Source organism: Mixophyes fleayi, chromosome 9, assembly GCF_038048845.1.
Source record: "Mixophyes fleayi isolate aMixFle1 chromosome 9, aMixFle1.hap1, whole genome shotgun sequence".
Taxonomy (NCBI): domain Eukaryota; kingdom Metazoa; phylum Chordata; class Amphibia; order Anura; family Limnodynastidae; genus Mixophyes; species Mixophyes fleayi.
In genome coordinates this window covers 100,390,857-100,411,615 of record NC_134410.1, presented here as the reverse complement: position 1 = coordinate 100,411,615, position 20,759 = coordinate 100,390,857, and the positions used below count along the sequence as shown (strand labels likewise).

At 39.3% G+C, this 20,759-nt stretch overlaps 2 protein-coding genes across 3 annotated transcripts in view; one reads left to right on the top strand and one right to left on the bottom strand.

The window, feature by feature from the left end:
- The window catches only part of PSMB7 (proteasome 20S subunit beta 7), a 979,390-nt gene that overhangs the window by 306,155 nt on the left and 652,476 nt on the right, over positions 1-20,759 (bottom strand). The gene's annotated exons all lie outside the window — the stretch shown is intronic.
- The window catches only part of ADGRD2 (adhesion G protein-coupled receptor D2), a 322,961-nt gene that overhangs the window by 118,689 nt on the left and 183,513 nt on the right, over positions 1-20,759 (top strand). For both annotated transcript variants that reach the window (XM_075184713.1, XM_075184714.1), the window contains exons 19-20: positions 10,131-10,246; positions 20,335-20,455. In XM_075184713.1, the coding sequence (XP_075040814.1) occupies positions 10,131-10,246; positions 20,335-20,455 (237 nt within the window). The remainder of the gene's footprint in view (positions 1-10,130; positions 10,247-20,334; positions 20,456-20,759) is intronic.

Here is a 20,759-nt window from a genome sequence, read left to right as displayed (position 1 = left end):
CCATTTTATGAATGCCAATACTTTATTTGCAATTGCAGCTGCTGCTTGACATTGAGCTCTATTGCTAAGTCTACTGTCTACGAGCACTCCCAAATCCTTTTCCATTATCCTAAATTAATTCCATTGAATTTATAGATTGCATTCTTGTTTTTGATCCCTAAATGCATAACCTTACATTTATCTATGTTAAACCTCATTTTCCATTTGGCCGCCCAATCCTCCAGTTTATTTAAGTCCCTCTGTAGAGAAGCTACATCTTGCTCTGATTTTATTACCTTGCAGAGTTTAGTGTCATCTGCAAAAATGAAAACTTTACTCTCTAAACCATCACCAAGGTCATAAATAAATATATTAAAAAGGAGTGGTCCCAGCACGGAACCTTAAGGTACTCCACTTAAAACTTTTGATCAATTAGAAAATGTACCATTTATCATAACTCTATTTTGACTGAGTATATGATAGCACATCTAGTTCTCTAACACGAGGCTTCTTTTCTAAAGCCATTGTAATTGCCCAAGTGTTCAGAGTCACTTGTATACTCTTTGCGAACACCTTGTGGACAGTCACGTCTTACATGGTGAAACTTTAGGCATGCATAACATTGCACATTTGCCCATTCTTCTTGTGGTGGAGCTGTAGGGGTAAGATGTGTCTGTCTATGCACATTGTCATATGTTGTATAATGGTTATCTTGTGGTCTGTCATTTAACTCAACATATTCCCTGATCCTTAGTGACTTGCTATTTTTCAGCAAATCTTGTCTCTATTCTTCTATAACCATTGCTGTGTCTGCAAGCGCTGGCTCTTTAGCGACACTTAAGCGAATTGCTGTTTTAACATATGGAATTTTTTCCACAAACATGCATATCATGGCTTGTGACACTTCTGTACTTTAATCTTTGGTTACTTTTCTACCACATAGAGACAATGGTTTATCATGAATATTTGGTTTAAAGTTAGATAAAATATCTGGAGTAACTTCCTAATTACTGGTTACCAATTTCATGGGGACAAAAAGTCTCTCTTCATCATCATGAAATTGACCATATTTGGGAGTAGTTTTTGCAGTTGATGCATACCTCTGATTGAGGTGAGTGGGTAACCATAATGTAAACAACTCTATGCGATGTTCTGGGGCAACACTAAATTTGTCACAATGTTCCTCAAAAATATAAATAAATAAGAGGTAGAAGGATCTATTCTTGGAGGATATTTTTGAATTTCCTTATGAATTTTCAGCAGAAATTGAGTCTTCTCCATGCTATAATTTCAATGGGGAACATGCAATCATGTGCCATTACTCTTGGTTATTTGTGTCCCAACCGCTGCCTAGGCCAAAGACTTGATCATCTAATAATTGTGCATGGCCATTATATCCATTCCATAGGGTGTTGAGTAATAAGTTAATATGTGTGATAGAAGTTATCTAGGATCAGCCACTGTGGGTATTGGATCTCTCTGATCTCCCGCAAGAGTAAGTTTATGCATATTATATCTATAGATGTTCACTGACCCCCGTGTTCTGGTTTTGCTTTTAGATCTGGATTAACTTCGTGTTTTGGTTTTGACAAAACTGCCCTTGCTTGTTTTGGATTTGGTTTTGGGTTTGGATCCCTATTTATTTTGCTAAAATCACATAATTTAGCTTTTTTTCCCCCTACATTATTATTAACCTCAATAACACTAATTTCAAGTCATTTTCAGTCAATTTTGACCACCTCACAGGTCACAATATTATTTTCATACACTTTCAAACAAAGACTGCAGCGACCTGGCTGGATGCTAAGCGACAGAGCAATGACACAAACACACGGCAGTTCATAGGACATCTAGGACACATTGCCACACAACAGTGGCAGAAAAGAAAAGTGGTGCAAGATGGAATTGTCCTTGGACAATGAAATCAGTTATGATTCATTTGATTGCTCCACCCGTTCCTTGGATAACTGTAGTAAATCTACAGCTAATTCATGGCAACGAGCACTGTCCTCCCCCCGGGATGCGTGCTTTAATTGGACCCAGACCAATCCAGGGTGCCAGACAATGCACTAAAAAGAGCCATTGTAATTCAAAGCAAAAAGCAAGTTCATCACTGAGCTTCGAATCAGCTCCAATTCCCCAAAAAATTATAATATAGTTAGGTACCTTTGACGTAAAATGCAGATTACAAACACTTTGTGCAATACTGATGCAAAGTGTATATATAGACATCCATGCTTACATTACTTCTGCAAGCAACATTGTTCATTGTTAATAAAACTGCTGTCTTTATACCGTTCAGAAAAATTAAAAATAATACTCCACCATTCTTTGGATGTTGATAGTTGATAGTAGGGTCAGGTGGAGTTACAGCAGAGGTGTCATTAATTCTGGTCAATTCTTTTACAGTAGACAAGACCAGATGTCAAAATGTTGTGCTGAGTCACCTGCATCCTCAATGGGTGTCTAAGATTTTTGCAAAGCACACAACAATATATAGCACATGTAGGTAACATTGGCACACAGCGGTAGCTGAAAGGAAAAGTAGTGCAAGATGGAATTGTCCTTATGTTTGATCTTAAAAAAGACATGCGCACTTTAACAAACCAAGCACTTCAGCAACAAGGAGTGCCACTTTTGAGGCTGATGTGCTTGGTTTGTTTGGGCCCCCACAAAACAAGCTAACAATGGGCTTAAGGAACCTAAGGTAACAGTGCTGTTAATGAACTCTACTTTGGCAAAATGTTGTTTTCATCATCCTCAGCCTCATCCTGACCCTCATCAGTTTGTACATCATCCTCACACATTATTAATTCATTATCGCTGGAATCCACCATTACAGAAGTCTCAGTATTTTTATGCAATTGGCGGGAAACGCCTTCCTCGTGGAAATTGAAGTTCATTTTTATGATCATCTTTTCCACATTTTGAGGAAGTAGCCTTCTACACCGATTGCTGACAAGGTTCCTGGCTGTGCTGAAAACTCTTTCTGAGTACACACTGGAGGGTGGGCAGCTTAGGCAGTGCAAAGCGAGTTGGTACATGGGTCTCCAAATTCCCATTTTTTTCCTCCCAGCATGTAAAGGGACTGTTTGATGTTTCTATTCCTATGCTGTCATTAAAATAATCCTCCACCATCCTTTGGATTTTGATAGTAGGATCAGGTGAACTTACGGCAGAGGGGTCACGTTTTTTAGTCAGTTCTTTTAGACAAGATCAGGTGTCAAAATGTTGTGCTGAATCATCTGCATCATCCCTGGGTCTCTTGGAAAAGCTAAGTTTTTTCCTAGCAGCAGTTGAGTGAGAAACTGAAGGAGGAGACGCTGTCCTGTCACCTAACACTTGAGCTGTCATCCTTGCATCTCTTTAGATCTGGGTCAGTTGGAAACAAAGAGAAGACATAGCTCTTAAACCGAGGATCAAGCACATTCGCCAAAATGTAGTGATCCAATTTCAAGATTTTGATAACTCTTGGATCCTGGTGAAGCGAATAAAGTACTTGATCTACAAGTCTGACATACTTAGCGTAATTGCTTTGTTTCATCTCCTACTTCAGTTTCTCAAGCTGCTTTTCCAAAAGTGTAAATAAGGGAATCACTTGACTCAGGCTAGCAGTGTCTGAACTCACTTCACAGGTGACTATTTCAAATGATTTCAGCACCTTGCACAACACGGAAAGTATTCTCAACTGCGCTTGAGTAAAATACATCCCCCTCCTTTCCCAATGTCATGGCTTGTGGAGTATGCGTTGATGGCTTTTCGCTGTTCCTCCATCCGCAGAAGCATAGACATGGTGGATTTCCACCCTGTCACTACCTCTTGCTTCAGTTGGTGGCACGGCAAATTAAATTGCTCTTGTAGCTGCTGCAATCTCCTACATGCTGTTGCGGAATGCTGGAAATGTCCAGATATTTTACGGGCTACAGACAGCATCTCCTGCACGTCCTTGTCATTTTTTAAAAAGCTCTGCACCACCAAGTTTATTGTGTGAGCAAAAGAGGGAATGTAATGGAATTCACCCAGGTGTAATGCTCGCACAATATTGGTGGCGTTATCAGAAATGACATATCCTGAGGAGAGTCCAAGTGGGATAAGCCATGTCGCAATGACATCCCTTAATTTTTGTAACAGATTGTCAGCTGTATGCCTCGTTGTGAAGTCGGTGATACACAGAGTAGCCTGCCTCTGACAAATGTGACGTACTTGGGTATATGCTGCTGCTGTTCCTGCTGGTAAAGGCGAATCATCAACCCAGTGGGCTGTCACAGTGATATAATCTTTAGTTTGCCCAGGTCCACTTCTTCACATATCTTTGGCTAAGTGTACAGTGGGTAGAATGGCATTTTGTAGCCCAATGATTACATTTTTGCGAACCTTCTGGTAGTGGTGAGGAATAGCTTTTCTAGTAAATTGAAGTTGTGATGGAATTTGGTAATGGGGACACAAGACATCAAGTAACTGTCTAAAACCAGCTTAATTAATAGTAGATATTGCACGTAGTTCTATTACTAGCATAGTCGCCATGGTGTCTGTGATCCGCTTTGCGACTGGGTGACAGCTTTCAGACTTGCTTCCTCATGCAAAGGATTGTTTAACAGTCAATTGTTGTAAACTACTAGTAGTGTTCTTCTTGATCTGCTTCTGGGATGAAGATTCACCCCAAGAAACAGCAGCAGCCGTGGAACTAATGCTCAAGAATTCTTCTAAGGGATCCATGATAGTAGAGGAGTCATCTAGCCTTAGCAATTTGGATGCAGGACTAACTCCAATCACTACTAAGGATATTGATGAGGAAGATGTTGTGGGTGTAGATTGCAGGTGTCGGGATCTAGCTGAGAGAAGGGACCTAGCTGATGCTGGACTGCTTGTTGCTATTTTTTAGCATAAGTTTCCAATTTTTCCAACAGCTTGCCATGAACTTACTTCAAATAACGTAACATGGATGAGGCTCCTCGTTAGCTACACAAATATCTCCCTTAGGCCTGTTGCAATTCCAAATTGGTATCCTCAATTTGTGTATCACCGGCCACGCTTGGGCTATTCATGCACACATCTGCAGAAATGCTGAAAGGGGCCTTATTTATGAGTACACTATCAGAAAGGTCAGGATTACACATAATACTCGTGGATAAATTGTCCTCAGAGATTTGTGTCATTTCTGAATCTGAACATACATTTTCCTCTAATAATGCCTTACTGTTTTCTTCCAGCTCGGCTTTTACATCTAAAAGTATTTGGACACCACTTTTGGAGTCAGAATGACAAGGTCTTGCTTGGTCATGACTGACCTTACAAGAAGATACCTCAGTGACAGTTGCAGGACTAGCACTCTTAGAGAAACGCAAAGGCCTCATTCTTTCCTTGCCACTGCATGTGTAGAATGGCATGTTGGCAATTACATTTTTTTCTGCAGATAACTTTGCCTGGATTACAGGTTGTTTTTTTTTGACCAATGTGAAAGGTGTTTTTTACATTTTTGTTTCCCTGCCACTATGCACTTTAACATAGGTTTTAGCAGATGACGTAGGGGGATTACTATCATCATGACTGGTGCCAGCAGCTGCTTGGTGCTCCTGGTCTTCTGTGTACTGCTGTAAATCCATTTTGATAACACAGTACAATGTGACTGCAGATTTAAAAGACGAAGACTGCCAGCCCTGTTATTTCTATTTCAGCAATAACATGTAGCAATGGAGCTCTCCTGAATGTCACTGGAGACTTTGAAGAACACTGCTACCTCCCCTTGTTTCTTTTCTACCGATGATGCTGCCCAACTGCACTAGAGACATCCAAGAATCGTGCTACCCTTCTGTGTCCCTCTGTGAAATGTCACTGGTTCGCCGTGGAGGGCGGTACTTATAGAATCCAAAACTCGTGAGATCCGACGATGTAGCAATGACGTTTTGCCTCATTTTTAATTTCGAGGGCACGCGAAAGTACCGAGCCGGCTTGGTAGCCGGATCTGCTAAATTCGGATGTGTCCAGTTCTCGGGGAACAGAGCCTGAGCATCTCTAATTATCTCCCATACTCCCTGTTTCACTGTTTCTCTTATCTGTTATACAGATTTGCTTTCTAGGCATGGATGTACTATGTGTTGTGTAAAAGGGTGATAACTCAGTGATAATTTTTTTGTATGTTTGTTACCATTTGTGCTTTACTGATGAAATCACTTTGTAATTCAGCAATTAGAACTTTGTAAGATGCTACCTTATTTCTGAATACATTGATCTCTGTATATCGTTCTGCTAATTCCTTATCAATGTCTGCATACTATTTTTCTTTTTCTAGTAATTGAGATTGAAGCATACAAATCTACCTTCCCTATCTATAGTAGCTATATCTTTGTGTTCTAATTCTGCTTCAAGTATTTGAACCCTTTAAACCTTCTTAATACAGCACTGACAATGAAAATTTCAATCAGCACCCTTTTTGTTTTTAACTAACATCTCAGTGGATTTTCAAATCATATCTCTGAAAGCATATACCAATTTTGGTAACATTTGGAGACTGTTAGATTTTTTTGTTAAATATGGCTTGCCTGTTAATACACAGTGTATCATGTGTATAAGGCTGTCCTAAAAGTGTTGCCAATAAATTTTCTGCAGATGTGTAAGTATGGGGTTTCACTGGGTTTAACAAACTATTTGCTGACAACTTCTTAATGCAAATACAAAAGTGGAAGTTGCTCAAATCAATTTATAGGCCATAACAGGTGCTGAAACTTCTTAATGCATACTTGTCTGTCCAGATACAGAAGTAATTTTTGTTCTGTGTACAGTGTTACTTTTCACTGTGGTAATACTGGTTCCCTTAAGCCTCCGAGACTTAAAAATGCTTCTCCAGAAAGAACCTCTTCAGTTCAGGAACGTCTTTCTCCTCTCAGCCAAACTCTTCCAAAGAACTGTTGCAACCTTGAAAACTGAATCCATGTTTCTCACAAACGCTCACTGTGTGACTATCCGTTCCTTCTTAAAGAAACAAAAGAACAACGAGTATCCCAAAAACTTTCAATTTCAAACTAGGTTCACTGTAATTAATTGTATTTCTTTTAGGCCTCCGGTGAAACAATGTTACCTGCCCGAAACCACTTTCCAGAAAAGACGTACGTTAATATCATACAAGTATCACCTGCTTTGTGTACCTATGCTATTCGTCGCCGCTCCCTACCAAATTAGACCTACAGTATAACAATAATTTCACCACTATATCCTTACATGAAAATCACAAATAAAACAATTAGGTTTGGCTCGCCAATGAAAAAGATTCTGCAATTACACTTTAATTGCGCACGCTATATTCTTATTCTGTTCTTAGATATACTCGCTATATACTCACACTTCTATACACTTTTCCTTAAATACCATTGCCTTGTTCAGTCCTTTCATCACACTAAATAACAATAAAGCCTTACAAAATTACTAATCCAATACCTACTGTATCTAAGCTTTACTTCACAGTATATATCCATTATAACTAACCAATACTCACAACATAGATATGTATTCAAATTAAAGCATTTTACTGTCAACACAGAAAACCTTGCATTTACAGTTCACACATGTATTATAATATTATTCAACAAACTTGCGTAATATACCAATAGCAATGTAAAATCAACCCTAAGATCTTCACCTTTATTCCAAATGCTTTTTACCCTTATACTATCCTTGCACTATTTTCCTTACCCATGTGTCTTTAGAAAGAATAAGTATTTCTAATTGTGATTTAACTATTCCAGACAGTGTATATCAAGCAATAGTTAGAGATCAGATAAATAGCTAAATCTATTATCATAATTAGTTGAGGCAATAGTTATCTATCTATATATAAATGTATATTTAACACTATCAATCCCTTTATGTAGTACAGCAGGGGTCAGGGAACTTTTTTACCTTTTACCCCAAAATATATTTAGATATGCCGACGTTACCCCCTTGATTTGAAAGGAAGGAAATCATATATTATTAATTATTGAAATTCAAAATTTTATTGAATCTATTCAAAATTTCTTTGAAAGCTTCAGCTTCAACTTCAAAACTTCAGGTTTCGGAGAAATGATGTTGCTTCATTTTTATACGAGAGCATCAATATTGGAGCATTTTGATGTCAGAGCAATTTGGTTACAGTCTTCAGCGTCTAATCGATTTCTCTGCTTTGTTTTTATGTTCATTAGAGTGGAAAATCCTTGTTCGCAAAGGTAAGTTGTTGCAAAAGGCAGCAACTTTTTGACTGCCTCCACGTGTGCAATTTTGAATGCCTTTGCAGCTGTTGACATCCAAAAATATGACAGATCTGCTTTGTTTTCAAATGCAATACGTGCTTCATTATTGCATCGAAGCTCAAGAAGTGCCTCTGCCAACCCTTGAGGCCCTTCTGGTACAACAGCAATTTCACAGGGGTCTACAATTCAACTGACAGCATGTGAATCGGCAGCATTACCCCCATGAATTTCATTTTTACCCCATTTGGGGTAATTTACACCTGTTCCTTGACCACTGTAGTACAGTATATTTTCTGTAGTGCAGTGAAAACCCTAATACATTATATATGGGTAGGGTACATTATACCCTGTAAATGTCGGCACTTAACCTGCCGACATGAAAGGCTACATGCTGACACTATTTCATTTTGTTGTTCAATTCCATCTTGTTGTTCAAGTCTATTTCATTTTGTTGTTCAAGTTATACAGCACCTGTACCTTATGATCCAGAATATGACTCCCTGAATGTAATTGAACTGGAACTTCAGAAAGAACACTGTTCCCAAACAAATGGTGATTAGGACGATTAGAATATTGAGCTGAAAATTGTAAACTGAAACCTGCTCAAGTTAGAATCAACTAACGCATTTCTCTGCCTCTCTGGGGGAGATTTCATCAGAGGACCTCTGATTAAACCGGCTCCAAAGAGGTGGAGAAATGCATCAGAGGGATTATTGAAGTGGATCACTGTTCCTCATAAGCGCCAATATATTTAAATGATTGTACATTTCCAATATTTATATATATTACATGAATATTGTTGAGCTGGACAGATAATATAATTTAGTTATTTGATATTTATTTATATACCTGCCAAGTTTATCGTGTTTGAAGAATCTAATATATATGTGATGATATCATTATTTTTATATTAAATATAAAGAATTTTAATAAATATTGATTACATTTGTGACTTAAATCAACGCTCTTCTGCTTTTATCGTCCAAACTCGGAAACTCCCAGCCTCCCCAGCGGCCAGGTGTGTGTGGTGATTGCCTTCATGTGACTGCACATGCATCGGTGGCACAGTCTGTCAGTATGTCCGTGCATGCGCCTGTACTGGCGCGTGCACTGTTTATGTGCTGCGCATGCTGCGCTGATTGTCACAAGATCGTATTGGGGTTACCATCATCTGGGGTAGAAGACTGCACTTCAGCCAAATAAATCACACGAGTCCAGTACTTCATGTTCAATAGTCTCAGCTAATTTTTATTCATTTGCTTTTTAGCTTTTTTAACAAAACAAAACATAAACAAAAATCATTGTCGTCTGGCTACTAATTAATAGAGAGATATTTCCTCTCTAAAGTGAGGCCTAGTGTCCCTCACTTAAACCAAAAAGCAGAACTTACAGATCAATATTGCAGTCTCTCTCAGGAGCCATCTGACCTCCTCCCGACACAATGAGAGACTCACTGAACTACCTAGCAGCCTTCTAACAGCACCTTGCAGGTGCAACTTAATCTGCTGTGAAATTGGGAGATCAGAAGACCCGAACTGGGCCTTATGTATGGAACCCAACCTTCTCTGTCCATTTATAACCCAAGGACCCTTATCATATATTCCTACAGCAGGGAAACACTTTGAGAAGCTTTTCCTCAGACAAAATACAAATGACAGGTATTTAGGACCTATATATCTGCCATTCACTTCTTTTATGGAAGTTGGAGATTGAACTACATAACAAATTTGGAAGATGTGTTATCTCAGAGCAGCACAAGCAATCAATAATGATAACACATTTAGATCAGGTTCTGAAATTTATATATCTTCTTGGTCAATTAGACCTTTTGTGCATGTGTCAAAATTAGCTGAAACTATCACACTATCATTATGCAGTTTTGGTTGTGTATTTAAAAACATAGTTTTCTCAACTCCCTCATTCTTACAGGTCAACACATTTGTCCTCTTTCGAGTGGTGATGGTCACAATCTCTAGTGCCCGGAGACGTTCTAAGATGCTGACGCCCAATTGCAGTTTAGAAAAGCAGATTGGCATCCAAGTCTGGTAAGTCATAACACCTCATAGAAAGTGAAAATCACCAAACCTAAGCTAGATATCAATGGGAATCTCTCTGGGAGCATGCATCTCTGGCATAACACTGAATTGTATTTTTTTTTACGGAGACCACTTGGGAATGAGAGAGAATAGTATATCAATAGATAACCTTCTGTTGAAGATAAGTCTGGTTAAATTTACACAGACTTATCACAGCAAAATTTTTAGTTTTCCAATTCATAAAATATATTCATGTACATCATAAATGTTCACACATATTTTGGAAAGAAAAGTTCTGCTAACCTATTGGTAAAATATTAATTATTTTATTCTGGAATATACAAATTCCAAAAGATGTAGATATTTATGTTGTTGATATTGTTATGTTTTCTTTATTTGGAAATGGAATTGAAGCAAAAGTCAAATCGTTTTTTTTTTTTTTTTTAATGTAAGGTCTACGTCCAATTCACTCCTCCATCTGTGCATATCAACGCTATGAGCACTAAACACATTTACTTTACTGCTTTCTAGAATTGGAAATTACCATTCATGTTCTATCTAACTTTGACTATCAATGTCATGAAATATGAGTTGATAACCCTTTAATTTGGAATAGGACAGAAGGATATTAACATAAGTCCAGAAAAACCACACCTTTCTTGTTTAGGGGTGTAAAACCCAGACAAGTTGCTTAATCCATGTATAACAAGAAAATTCTGCTCAAAAAGTAGGATTACCTCTAAAAAGAAACATATAGGTTCCCCCAGCACTCAACTGCCAACAGCAAAATGATTTAGTAAATCTGCTCCTAAGATAGTAATTAGACCACAGAAGTCTCAATTGAATTTATTTGAAAATACTGTATATAGTAAGCCATCCACCAGTTACAAGATGCCTTTACTAATAGGCTGTTCCTAACTGTACATATTGAGGGCCTTATGTAGAGTTGGGTGCAATTTACGCTTACAACGTTAAATGTAAATTTTGTCCCATAGTTACCCTATCTTAAGACCAGTTGTTGACTTTTCCTTTCTCCCCTCTTGGAGATCCTGGAGGGGAGGTGAAGTACAAGTGCTGAGGGGTGTGAGACACTGCAAATCACCTCATTTTCTTCCTGTGGCGCAATGATGCACTTGTGTCATTCTGCCATGGGGTTAGTGCCAAAAGTTCGCTATTCATTTGTTATGGAGGCACCCATCCCGCCCACTTCACTAGGAAGTGGGCAGGATGCATCAGAATGGCCTGCTCTCCCAGGAGACCTACATGGATTTTGGGAGCCTCCTGGTTATTCCAAGAGAGTGGGCAAGTATCATATAAAAACAAGGCAAGCTGCCTTCAAAAAGGTATTTGAAAGGTCAGGGTTCCTATTGAAACAGAAAAAAAAATAATTGGTTCCCCATTATCAACTGCTACAAGCAAAATGACTTAGTAAAACTGCTTCTAAACTAGTAATTAAAACAATGAAATCTCTGTTGCATACATTTGCAAAATATATTTTAAGCCATTCACCACATACAATGGGCTTTTGCCAATAGAATGATCCAGGTGGCATGAAAAGAACCATACCAAATTTTAGCTGTAGACCCCCTACCTCTTTAAAGTCGCCATGTGGAACAAAACTGTCATGTGTGAAAAAACAAGAAGGAAACAGAGCTATCTGGATTAATGGATTCCCACAAAGCTGATATGTGTCAAATATTTATATAATATGTATTATATTCAGCTAAAATAATACATAGAATACCCAACTTGCACTATAAAGGCAAACACAAGTAATATTAATCACATATTACACAATCCATTGACATTTATTAGTAAATATAGAAAAGTTCAAAATGTCCATGTCACAACAACAGGGCACTCAAATTTGTCGCCATTGACACAATTGAAAGTGTACCCAGAAGTTAACCAGCAATGACTCCTGCACCAGGACAGCGCTTTACCGTGCTGCCTACAAACCTCCTCAATACGGTGAACGTGGGAAAAGATTTTTGCACCCAGAAAATATCTAAAGGAAAAAGGAATACTTAGTTTATTTAATACAATTATGCACCGACAACGATGTAGCAATTTTAAACAAAATAATACTGTTACCCTGCAAAATAACACAAGGGAATCAATTCATGTACCTTTATCCAATCCATGGTGCTAATTATTCCAGGCACAATCTGGCATCTCTCCCTCACACTTATGGCAGGTAGAGGATGAAATAAGAAGAGCTCCGCCTTTTCCAGTCCGATCATTATCAGTCCAGCAGGCGTCATAACTCCTAGCCAGTTCTGTCTTCAAGCCACAGAAATCTTCCTCTGGTTTCCAGACACAACCATTTATTCAGTCTCTGGTTCCTATGCTCCAGGGCAGTGCTCCCTCTTCTGGCTCCCTGATTGGCTGATCTTATTGGGTCAGGATTCAGACACTGCCCATCTCCTTCAGGGACTCCCTTTCAGCAGCGACTTCTTCCACCTCTTCTTGAACATCGGTGATGTAGATCAGTGATATCTAAATTTATTAAAAGGGGAAGTGTCAAACGTGAAAACAAGGCTTCACAGAGATATTCAAGCATGTAAGCTTATGCCTGGCCAAAAGTAGAAGGAGGTGTGAAGCACAATTGCTTACAGCTCATTTGAATATGAGCAAGTGTTCAAATAGCATCTTGAGTTATGGTCAATGTTCAGGGCTAGTGCAAGCTCTGCAGGCATCCTGGGTTGTGCCCTCCCTCCCCCTCCTGAGGCAATGTGCTCGACCCCTGCTGATTCTTACCTTAGCAGGCAAGAGGTGGGAGGTGGCATCCTCTGCTCCTTAGTGTTAAAGTGTGGGGCACCGCTGGGACATCATAGCCAAGTGCCACACTTCCAGCATATCACTGACAGTGAAGAGCAGTAGCCAACAGCTTCACAGGTAAGAAGCTCCCAGCTGCTTCTGCTCAATGTCAGCAGCTGGCGCTCCGTATGGGTGTGCTGCACGGGTATTAAAAACACTGGATGAGTGACATTATGTTTGTCATTCAGTGTTTTAGGTGCCAAATAACCATTGGCGGCAAAGCTGAGGGGAGTAAAGGGAACATAAAAGAGACCAGGCATGTCCTCGAAAAGAGCTCCTCCCCTCAGATCCAAGCAATGCCTGTCCTGGTTGGTTGGTTCTCCTGTCTATCAACTGTCAAGGGCACTATGTACCATATCAAAACAACCATGTTTGATATCCTTGTGAAATGTACTTAGATATTAATATTTGCAAATAATTTCTCAACTTTCTACCATTTGTTAAGTTTTATTCTTAGATAATTGCTACAAATGTTATAAATGATCTCTTTCTCTGCTCTGTAAGACTGCCCAGGAGCACAGATTAATTTCAACCTGTTGCCTAACCTTCTGTGAAATACTATCCACTACATTATCTTTGACCTGTCAGTAAACTCTGAGCTGAGGTAACTACATCTGTCCTTATTCCGTCACTCCATATATATGCACTATAATATAGCATCTGCATCCTTTGAGTGACTGCTCAGGGCTTAGTGACTTGGCCAGGAATCCTCTGACATGCTTCATGGTAGAGATGCTCAGGCTCAGTTTCCCGAGAACCGAACACATCCGAACTTAGCAGATCCGAGTACAGAGCCAAGGCGGCTCGGTACTTTTGCGTGCCCTCAGAATTGAAAACGAGGCAAAACGTCATTGTTACATCGTCGGATCTTGCAAATTTTGGAATCTATAAGTACCACCCTCCACGGCGATCCAGTGCCATTTCACGGAGGGCCACAGAAGGGGTAGCACGGTTCTTGGCAATCTCTACTGCAGTTGGGCAGCGTCATAGCTAGAAAAGAAAGAGGAGAGGTAGCAGTGTTCTTCAAGTCTCCAGTGACATTCAGGAGAGCTCCATTGCTAATTGTCATTGCTGAAATAGAAATAATAGGGCTGGCAGTCTTGGTTGTCTAATTATGTAGTCACATTGTACTAACACACCAACAGGACAGCTCCTTTGCTCCATTGATAATTGTCATTGCTGAAATATAAATAATAGGGCTGGCAGTCCTGGTCTAAATCTGTAGTCACATTGTACTGTGTTATCTATCTAACACACCAATAGGACAGCTCCTTTGCTCCATTGCTAATGGTCATTGCTGACATTGAAATAATAGGGCTGGCAATCTTGGTCTAAATCTGCAGTCACATTGTATGGTGCTATCGCTAACACGCCAACAGGACAGCTCCATTGCTCCATTGCTAACTGTCGTTGCTGAAATAGAAATAATAGGGCTGGCAGTCTTGGTCTAAATCTGCAGTCACATTGTTCTGTGTTATCAAAATGGATTCACAGCAGTACACAGAAGACCAGGAGCACCAAGCAGCTGCGGGAACTAGTCTTGATGATAGTAATCCCTCTATGTCATCTGCTAAAGCCTATCTTAAAGTGCATAGTGTTTTTAAGTCAGGGAAACAAAAATGAAAAAAAAAACACCTTTTACCTTGGTCAAAAAAAACAGACCTGTAATCCAGGCAAAGTTATCTGCAGAACAAAATAAAATTGCCAATATATGCCATTCTACACACGCAGTGGCAAGGAAAGAATGAGGCCTTCGCCTTTCTCTATGAGTGCTAGTTCTGCAACTGTCACTGAGGCATCGTCTTGTAAGGTCAGTCATGACCAAGCAAGACCTTGTCATTCTGACTCCAAAAGTGATGTCCAAATACTTTTATGTGTAAAAGCCGAGCTAGGAGAAAACGCTAAGGCATTAGAGGAAAATGTATGTTCACAGAAATGACACAAATCCCTGAGGAGTGTCTATCCACGAGTGCTAAGTGTAAGCCTGACCAAGTGTAGCTGGTGATACACAAATTGAGGATGCCAGTTTGGAATTGCAACAGGATAAGGATATTTGTGTAGCTGACGAGGGCACTAATGAGGATGTTGATGAGGATGATGTTGTTTGTGTACGTCCTGCACCAGTGGAAGCAGGTCTTGCATTTGTTAAGAAGAAGGCCATTGCCATGCCTTGGCATATGACCAAAAAATCCACCTCTTTTTTGTGTAATTATTTTTTACCCAAATCCTGACAACAGTTGTCTAGCCATTTTTAGCGTTTGTAAAGCCACAGTCAGTAAAGGTAGGGACCTTAACCATCTAGAAACCTCATCCATGTTACGCCATTTGAAGCGAGATCATGGCAAGCCGTTGGGAAAATCAGAAACTTATGCTAAAAAAATAACAACAAGCAGTCCATCATCAGCTAGGTCCCTTCTCTCAGCTAGTTCCCGACATCTGCAATCTACACCCACAACACCATCTTAATCAATATCATCAGTAGCGATCAGAGTTAATCCTGCATCCAAGTTGGTAAGGCTAGTTCTCCACTCCCCTGGATTCCTCAAAAGAATTCTTGAGCGTTAGTCCCACTGCTGCTGCTGTTGCTGCTGGGGGTGAATCTTCATCCCAGAAGCAGACCAAGAAGAAGACTACTAGTAGTTCACAACAATTGACTGTTAAACAATCCTTTGCAAGAGGAAGCAAGTATGAAAGCTGTCACCCAGTCGCAAAGCGGATCACAGACGCCATGGCGACTATGCTAGTATTAGATCTGCGTCCAACATCCACTATTAATGCAGCTTGTTTTAGACAGTTACTTGAGGTCTTGCGTCCCCGTTACCAAATTCCATCACAACACCATTTTACTAGAAAAGCTATTCCTCTTCCTAATTATTGGCCTACAAAATGCCACTCTACCCTTCTGTACACTTAACCACAGACATGTGGACAAGCGGAACTGGGCAAACTAAAGATAATATGACTGTGACAGCCCACTGGGTTGGCGATACATCTTCACCAGGCGGAACAGCAGCAGCATGTATCCAAGTACATCACATTTTTCAGAGTCAGGCTACTCTATATATCACCGGCTTCACTAAGAGCCATACAGCTGACAATCTGTTACAAAAACTAAGGAATGTCATTGCAACATAGCTTATCCCGCTTGGATTCTCCCCAGGATATGTAATTTCTGATAATGCCACCAATATTGTGAGAGCATTACAGCTGGGTGAATTCCATCACATTCCCTGTTTTACTCACACAATAAACTTGGTGGTGCAGAGGTTTTTAAAAAATGACAGGGACATGCAGGAGATGCTGTCTGTGGCCTGTAAAATATCTGGACATTTCTGGAATTTGGCAACAGCATGTAGGAGATTGCAGCAGCTACAAGAGCAATTTAATTTGCCCTGCCACCAACTGAAGCAAGAGGTGGTGAGAAGGTAGAATTCCACCCTGTATATGCTTCTGCAGATGGAGGAACAGCGAAAAGCCATCCACGCTTATTCCACAAGCCATGAGATTGGAAAAGGAGGGGGAAGTATTTTACTCAAGCGCAGTTGAGAATACTTTCCATGTTGTGCAAGGTGCTGAAACCATTCAAAGAAGTCACGTGTGAAGTGAGTTCAAACACTGCTAGCTTGAGTCAAGTGATTCCTCTAATTAGACTTTTGGAATAGCAGCTTGAGAAACTGAAGGAGAAGATGAAACAAAGCAATTACGCTAAGTATATCGGACTTGTAGATTAAGTACTTTATTCACTTCGCTAGGATCCAAAATCTTGAAATTGGATCACTACATTTTTGCGACTGTGCTTGATCCTAGGTTTAAGAGCTATGTCTTCTCTTTGTTTCCAACTGACCCAGATCTGAAGCGATGGAAGGATCTCTCTGTGAGCAAGATGACAGCTCAAGTGTTACGTGACAGGACGCCTCTCCTCCTTCAGTTTTTCAGTCAACTGCTGCTAGGAAAAAACTTAACTTTCCCAAGAGACCCAGGGATGATGCAGATGTTACAGCACAACATTTTGACATCTGGTCTCGTCTACTGTAAAAGAATTGACCAGAATTAGTGACACCTCTGCTGTAACTCCACCTGATCCTACTATCAACTACCAACATCCAAAGAATGGTGGAGGATTATTTTTAATTTGTTTGAACGGTATAAAGACAACAGTTTTAATAACAAAGAACAACGTTGCTTGCAGAAGTAATGTAAGCATGGATGTCTAAATAGATGTGTATATGTATTACTCAAACCTTCTACTTTGCTGCTGTTTCATCAGTATTGCACAAAATGTTTGCAATCTGCAGTTTACATCAAAGGTACCTAACTATATTATAATTTTTTGGGAATTGGGGCTGATTTGAAGCTCAGTGATGAACTTGCTTTTTGCTGTGAATTACAATGGCTCATTTTAGTGCATTGTCTTGCACCCTGGATTAGTCTTGGTCTGATAAAAGCAAGCATCCCAGGGGGGTCATCGCTCGTTGCCATGCATTGGCTGTAGAATTACCACAGTTATCCAAGGAACGGGTGGAGCGATCAAATGAACCATAACTGATTTCATGATCTAATGACAATTCCATCTTGCACCACTTTTCTTTACTGACACTGCTGTGTGGCAATGTTTCCTAGATGTGCTATGAACTGCTGTGCGTTTGTGTGATTGCTCTGTCGCTTAGCATCCAGCTAGGTCACTTCAGTCTTTGAAAGTGTCTGAAAATAATATTGTGACCTGTGAGGTGGTCAAAATTGACTGCAAATGACTTGAAATTAGTGCCATTGAGATTACTAATAATGTACGACAAAAAAAAGCAAAATTATGTGATTTTAGAAAAAAATAGAAATTTAAAAAAAAAAATGGGTAACCAAAACACGAATTTAATCCAGATCCAAAATCAAAACACGAAGTTAAGCCAGATCCAAAATTAAAATCAAAACCAGAACACTGGGGTCAGTCAGCATCTCTACTTCATGGTAGGTTAATTAACAACAAATGGAAAGAAGTGTCAAGACACTAGGTGGCAGTAAAGGACCTTCTTATAATAAAGAGGCTAAGTGCAACACTATAACTGTATTATACTAAGGAAAATGAGCTAGTTATTTAAATTATTTTGATATCCTTGTATGACAGGTGTTTATTTTTAATTATACTTACATTTTCAGATCAAATATTCCTGTAGTTCAATCCCCTCTTGCTTATAATTCGTATGTTACAAAATGAGTTCATAATAAGTAACATTATTAATATCTCTACCAAAATTGATAATTGCAACTATTCGTGAGGTTTTTAATGCACCTTAAGTGGCTATCATCATATTACACAGGTGGCTAACCACTGCACAATTGATATATTTATAGAGTGGTATTCAATTGTTTTGTTTCCCTGCGGCGTTAAAACTATTACCGGTATTACGGTAATAGTAAACTGGATTTCAGGGAGCCGCGAGCTGAAATCCAGCAAGAAAATTACTGTAATACCGGTATTTACGCTCACGATTACCGTAATGACGGTAAAAGTGCGAGTGCCGCGAGATGTTTGGCGTTTTTGCCAACAATTGAATATGCCCCATAGGGTTTCTTATGAATGTCAATTTCTTACCCAGTCTTAAAGAACCATGCCACTAAATATCTTTTAAATTCGCCTGGCAGCTGCTGCTTTTGAGATATATTTACATCCTATTGTGAATATAAATTATAGCAAGCTATCTCACAATCAAATACCTCAGAGGCAACAACTAGCAACCTCTGTCCCTATCAGTGAGATAAATAAATAGCTTCACAACATTGCTAAGTATTTAATGATGTATGCATCTAATGCTACATAATATATTATGTGGCCTTTGGTACTAAATTGGTCTTGGTTTGGTTTCAGTGGTGGCACCTATCTACAATAGTTCGGAAGGAAGATATTTTTTTTCTCAATAATTCCTTAGAATAAGGGTTCGCTTCAGATCAATATCAGTCATGGTAGCCCAAAAAAGCTTTTCAGAATGCCAACACTCCTACTTAATGGTGGAATTTTAAACATCATCATTACTATCAGTGCTTATCTTCTGGAAGGTCAAGCTGGGTTGATAACCTGGCATATAAAACCCGCATATTGATACATTTACCCCCTGGGGTTATACATAAACTGCGGGTTTGAAAAAGTGGAGATGTTGCCTATAGCAATCAATCAGGTTCTAGCTGTCATTTTGTAGAATGCACTAAATAAATGACAGCTGGAATCTGATTGGTTGCTATAGGCAACATCTCCACTTTTTCAAACTCGCAGTTTACTAGATATACCCACTAGACTTCCTTGATTAGGGAATATAAATCAGTGCTGGGCAACCTAATACACATTAATGTAGACCTTCAGAAAAAGGTCTCTACATTACCCTTAATGCTCCCACCGCAACCACTTGCTCCAAAAGGCCCTCCACATGTTCTCTGATCCTCACTTGCTACAAAAAGCTCCCAAATTCCACTGAAACCTCTCGCTTGCCATAAAATGACCCCATATGTCTTTAAGCCCTCGTATGCTCTTCAGACTTCCCACTTGGCATAAAATTGCCCTCAGATCCCTCATGCACTCCAAAACTCACCCGCTTAAACCAACATGTCAGCAATCAGACCTCAAATCCCCACTCACTGATAGCACTAATGACATGTAGCAGAACTACCACCAAATACCACTGGTCTGGAATCACTAGGAGGCCCGGAGATGACCTTCCACTGCCCCAGGCCTGCTCTCAGAAGAAGCAGGGATTTCTACTTAGCATGCACGGGTCCTACTCTGACGTGCTGAGTGACCTCCCTGTGTTATGTGTAGGTTATGATCTTATGATACAGAAGCTGACTGTTCCCAATCGGTCTTATTCTTTCCGTTATGCAAAAAAGCAGAGACTAAGTGAGACTGAGCGCATAGAGCTGGGAACCGCAGGTCAGGACCACAACAGATTAGTTTGATCAAATATAATTTTTTTAAATCAAAGTAAGCTAATAAAATTATGTTTCTAATGGACCCCTAGATTGAATATGTTACAAATAGCAAAGTACAGAGCAAGATGTAACTCTTCTTTTCTTTTCCGATCATGTCCTTTTCTCCCTTTGTGACCCAATTATGATGTCAAAAATAATATCTATTTTATAAATAAAGAAAATATACGTTATTAAATGTAAAAAAGTGAATTTGGTTAGTTAGAAAATTGGTCTGATCACCAAAATACGTATGATCCGTAAAGGGTTAAAGTAACGGACAGTTATGTGCACTGAATACTTAAACTATTTACCTATTTTTTTTGCAGGGCTACAGCAAAACCCATCATTGTTCTTCTGCCTGTCCTGGGACTGACCTGGCTGTGTGGTGTTTTGGTACACTTAAGTGTAATCTGGGCATACACCTTCATTTTTCTAAATGCTTTTCAGGTATGAACTACAGCATCTAACATATTTGGCTTTGATTTATGTGGCTGATTTAGTTTGTTTTAAAATGTGATAGTATCAGTGTCTTAATGACTTTACAAAATATTAATATACGACTAATGCTATGTTGCACATATTTTTGGAACCTATTGTTCTTTAAACAGAAAATATTGTGTTACTAAAGAAAAGCCTTTTTTTGGTTGCAAAACATAATGGGAAAATAAAAAGTGTGCATCTTACCCCTATGCTTGCATGCAAAATATAATTACATGATTACATGAGTGCCCACATCATCATCAAGATTTAC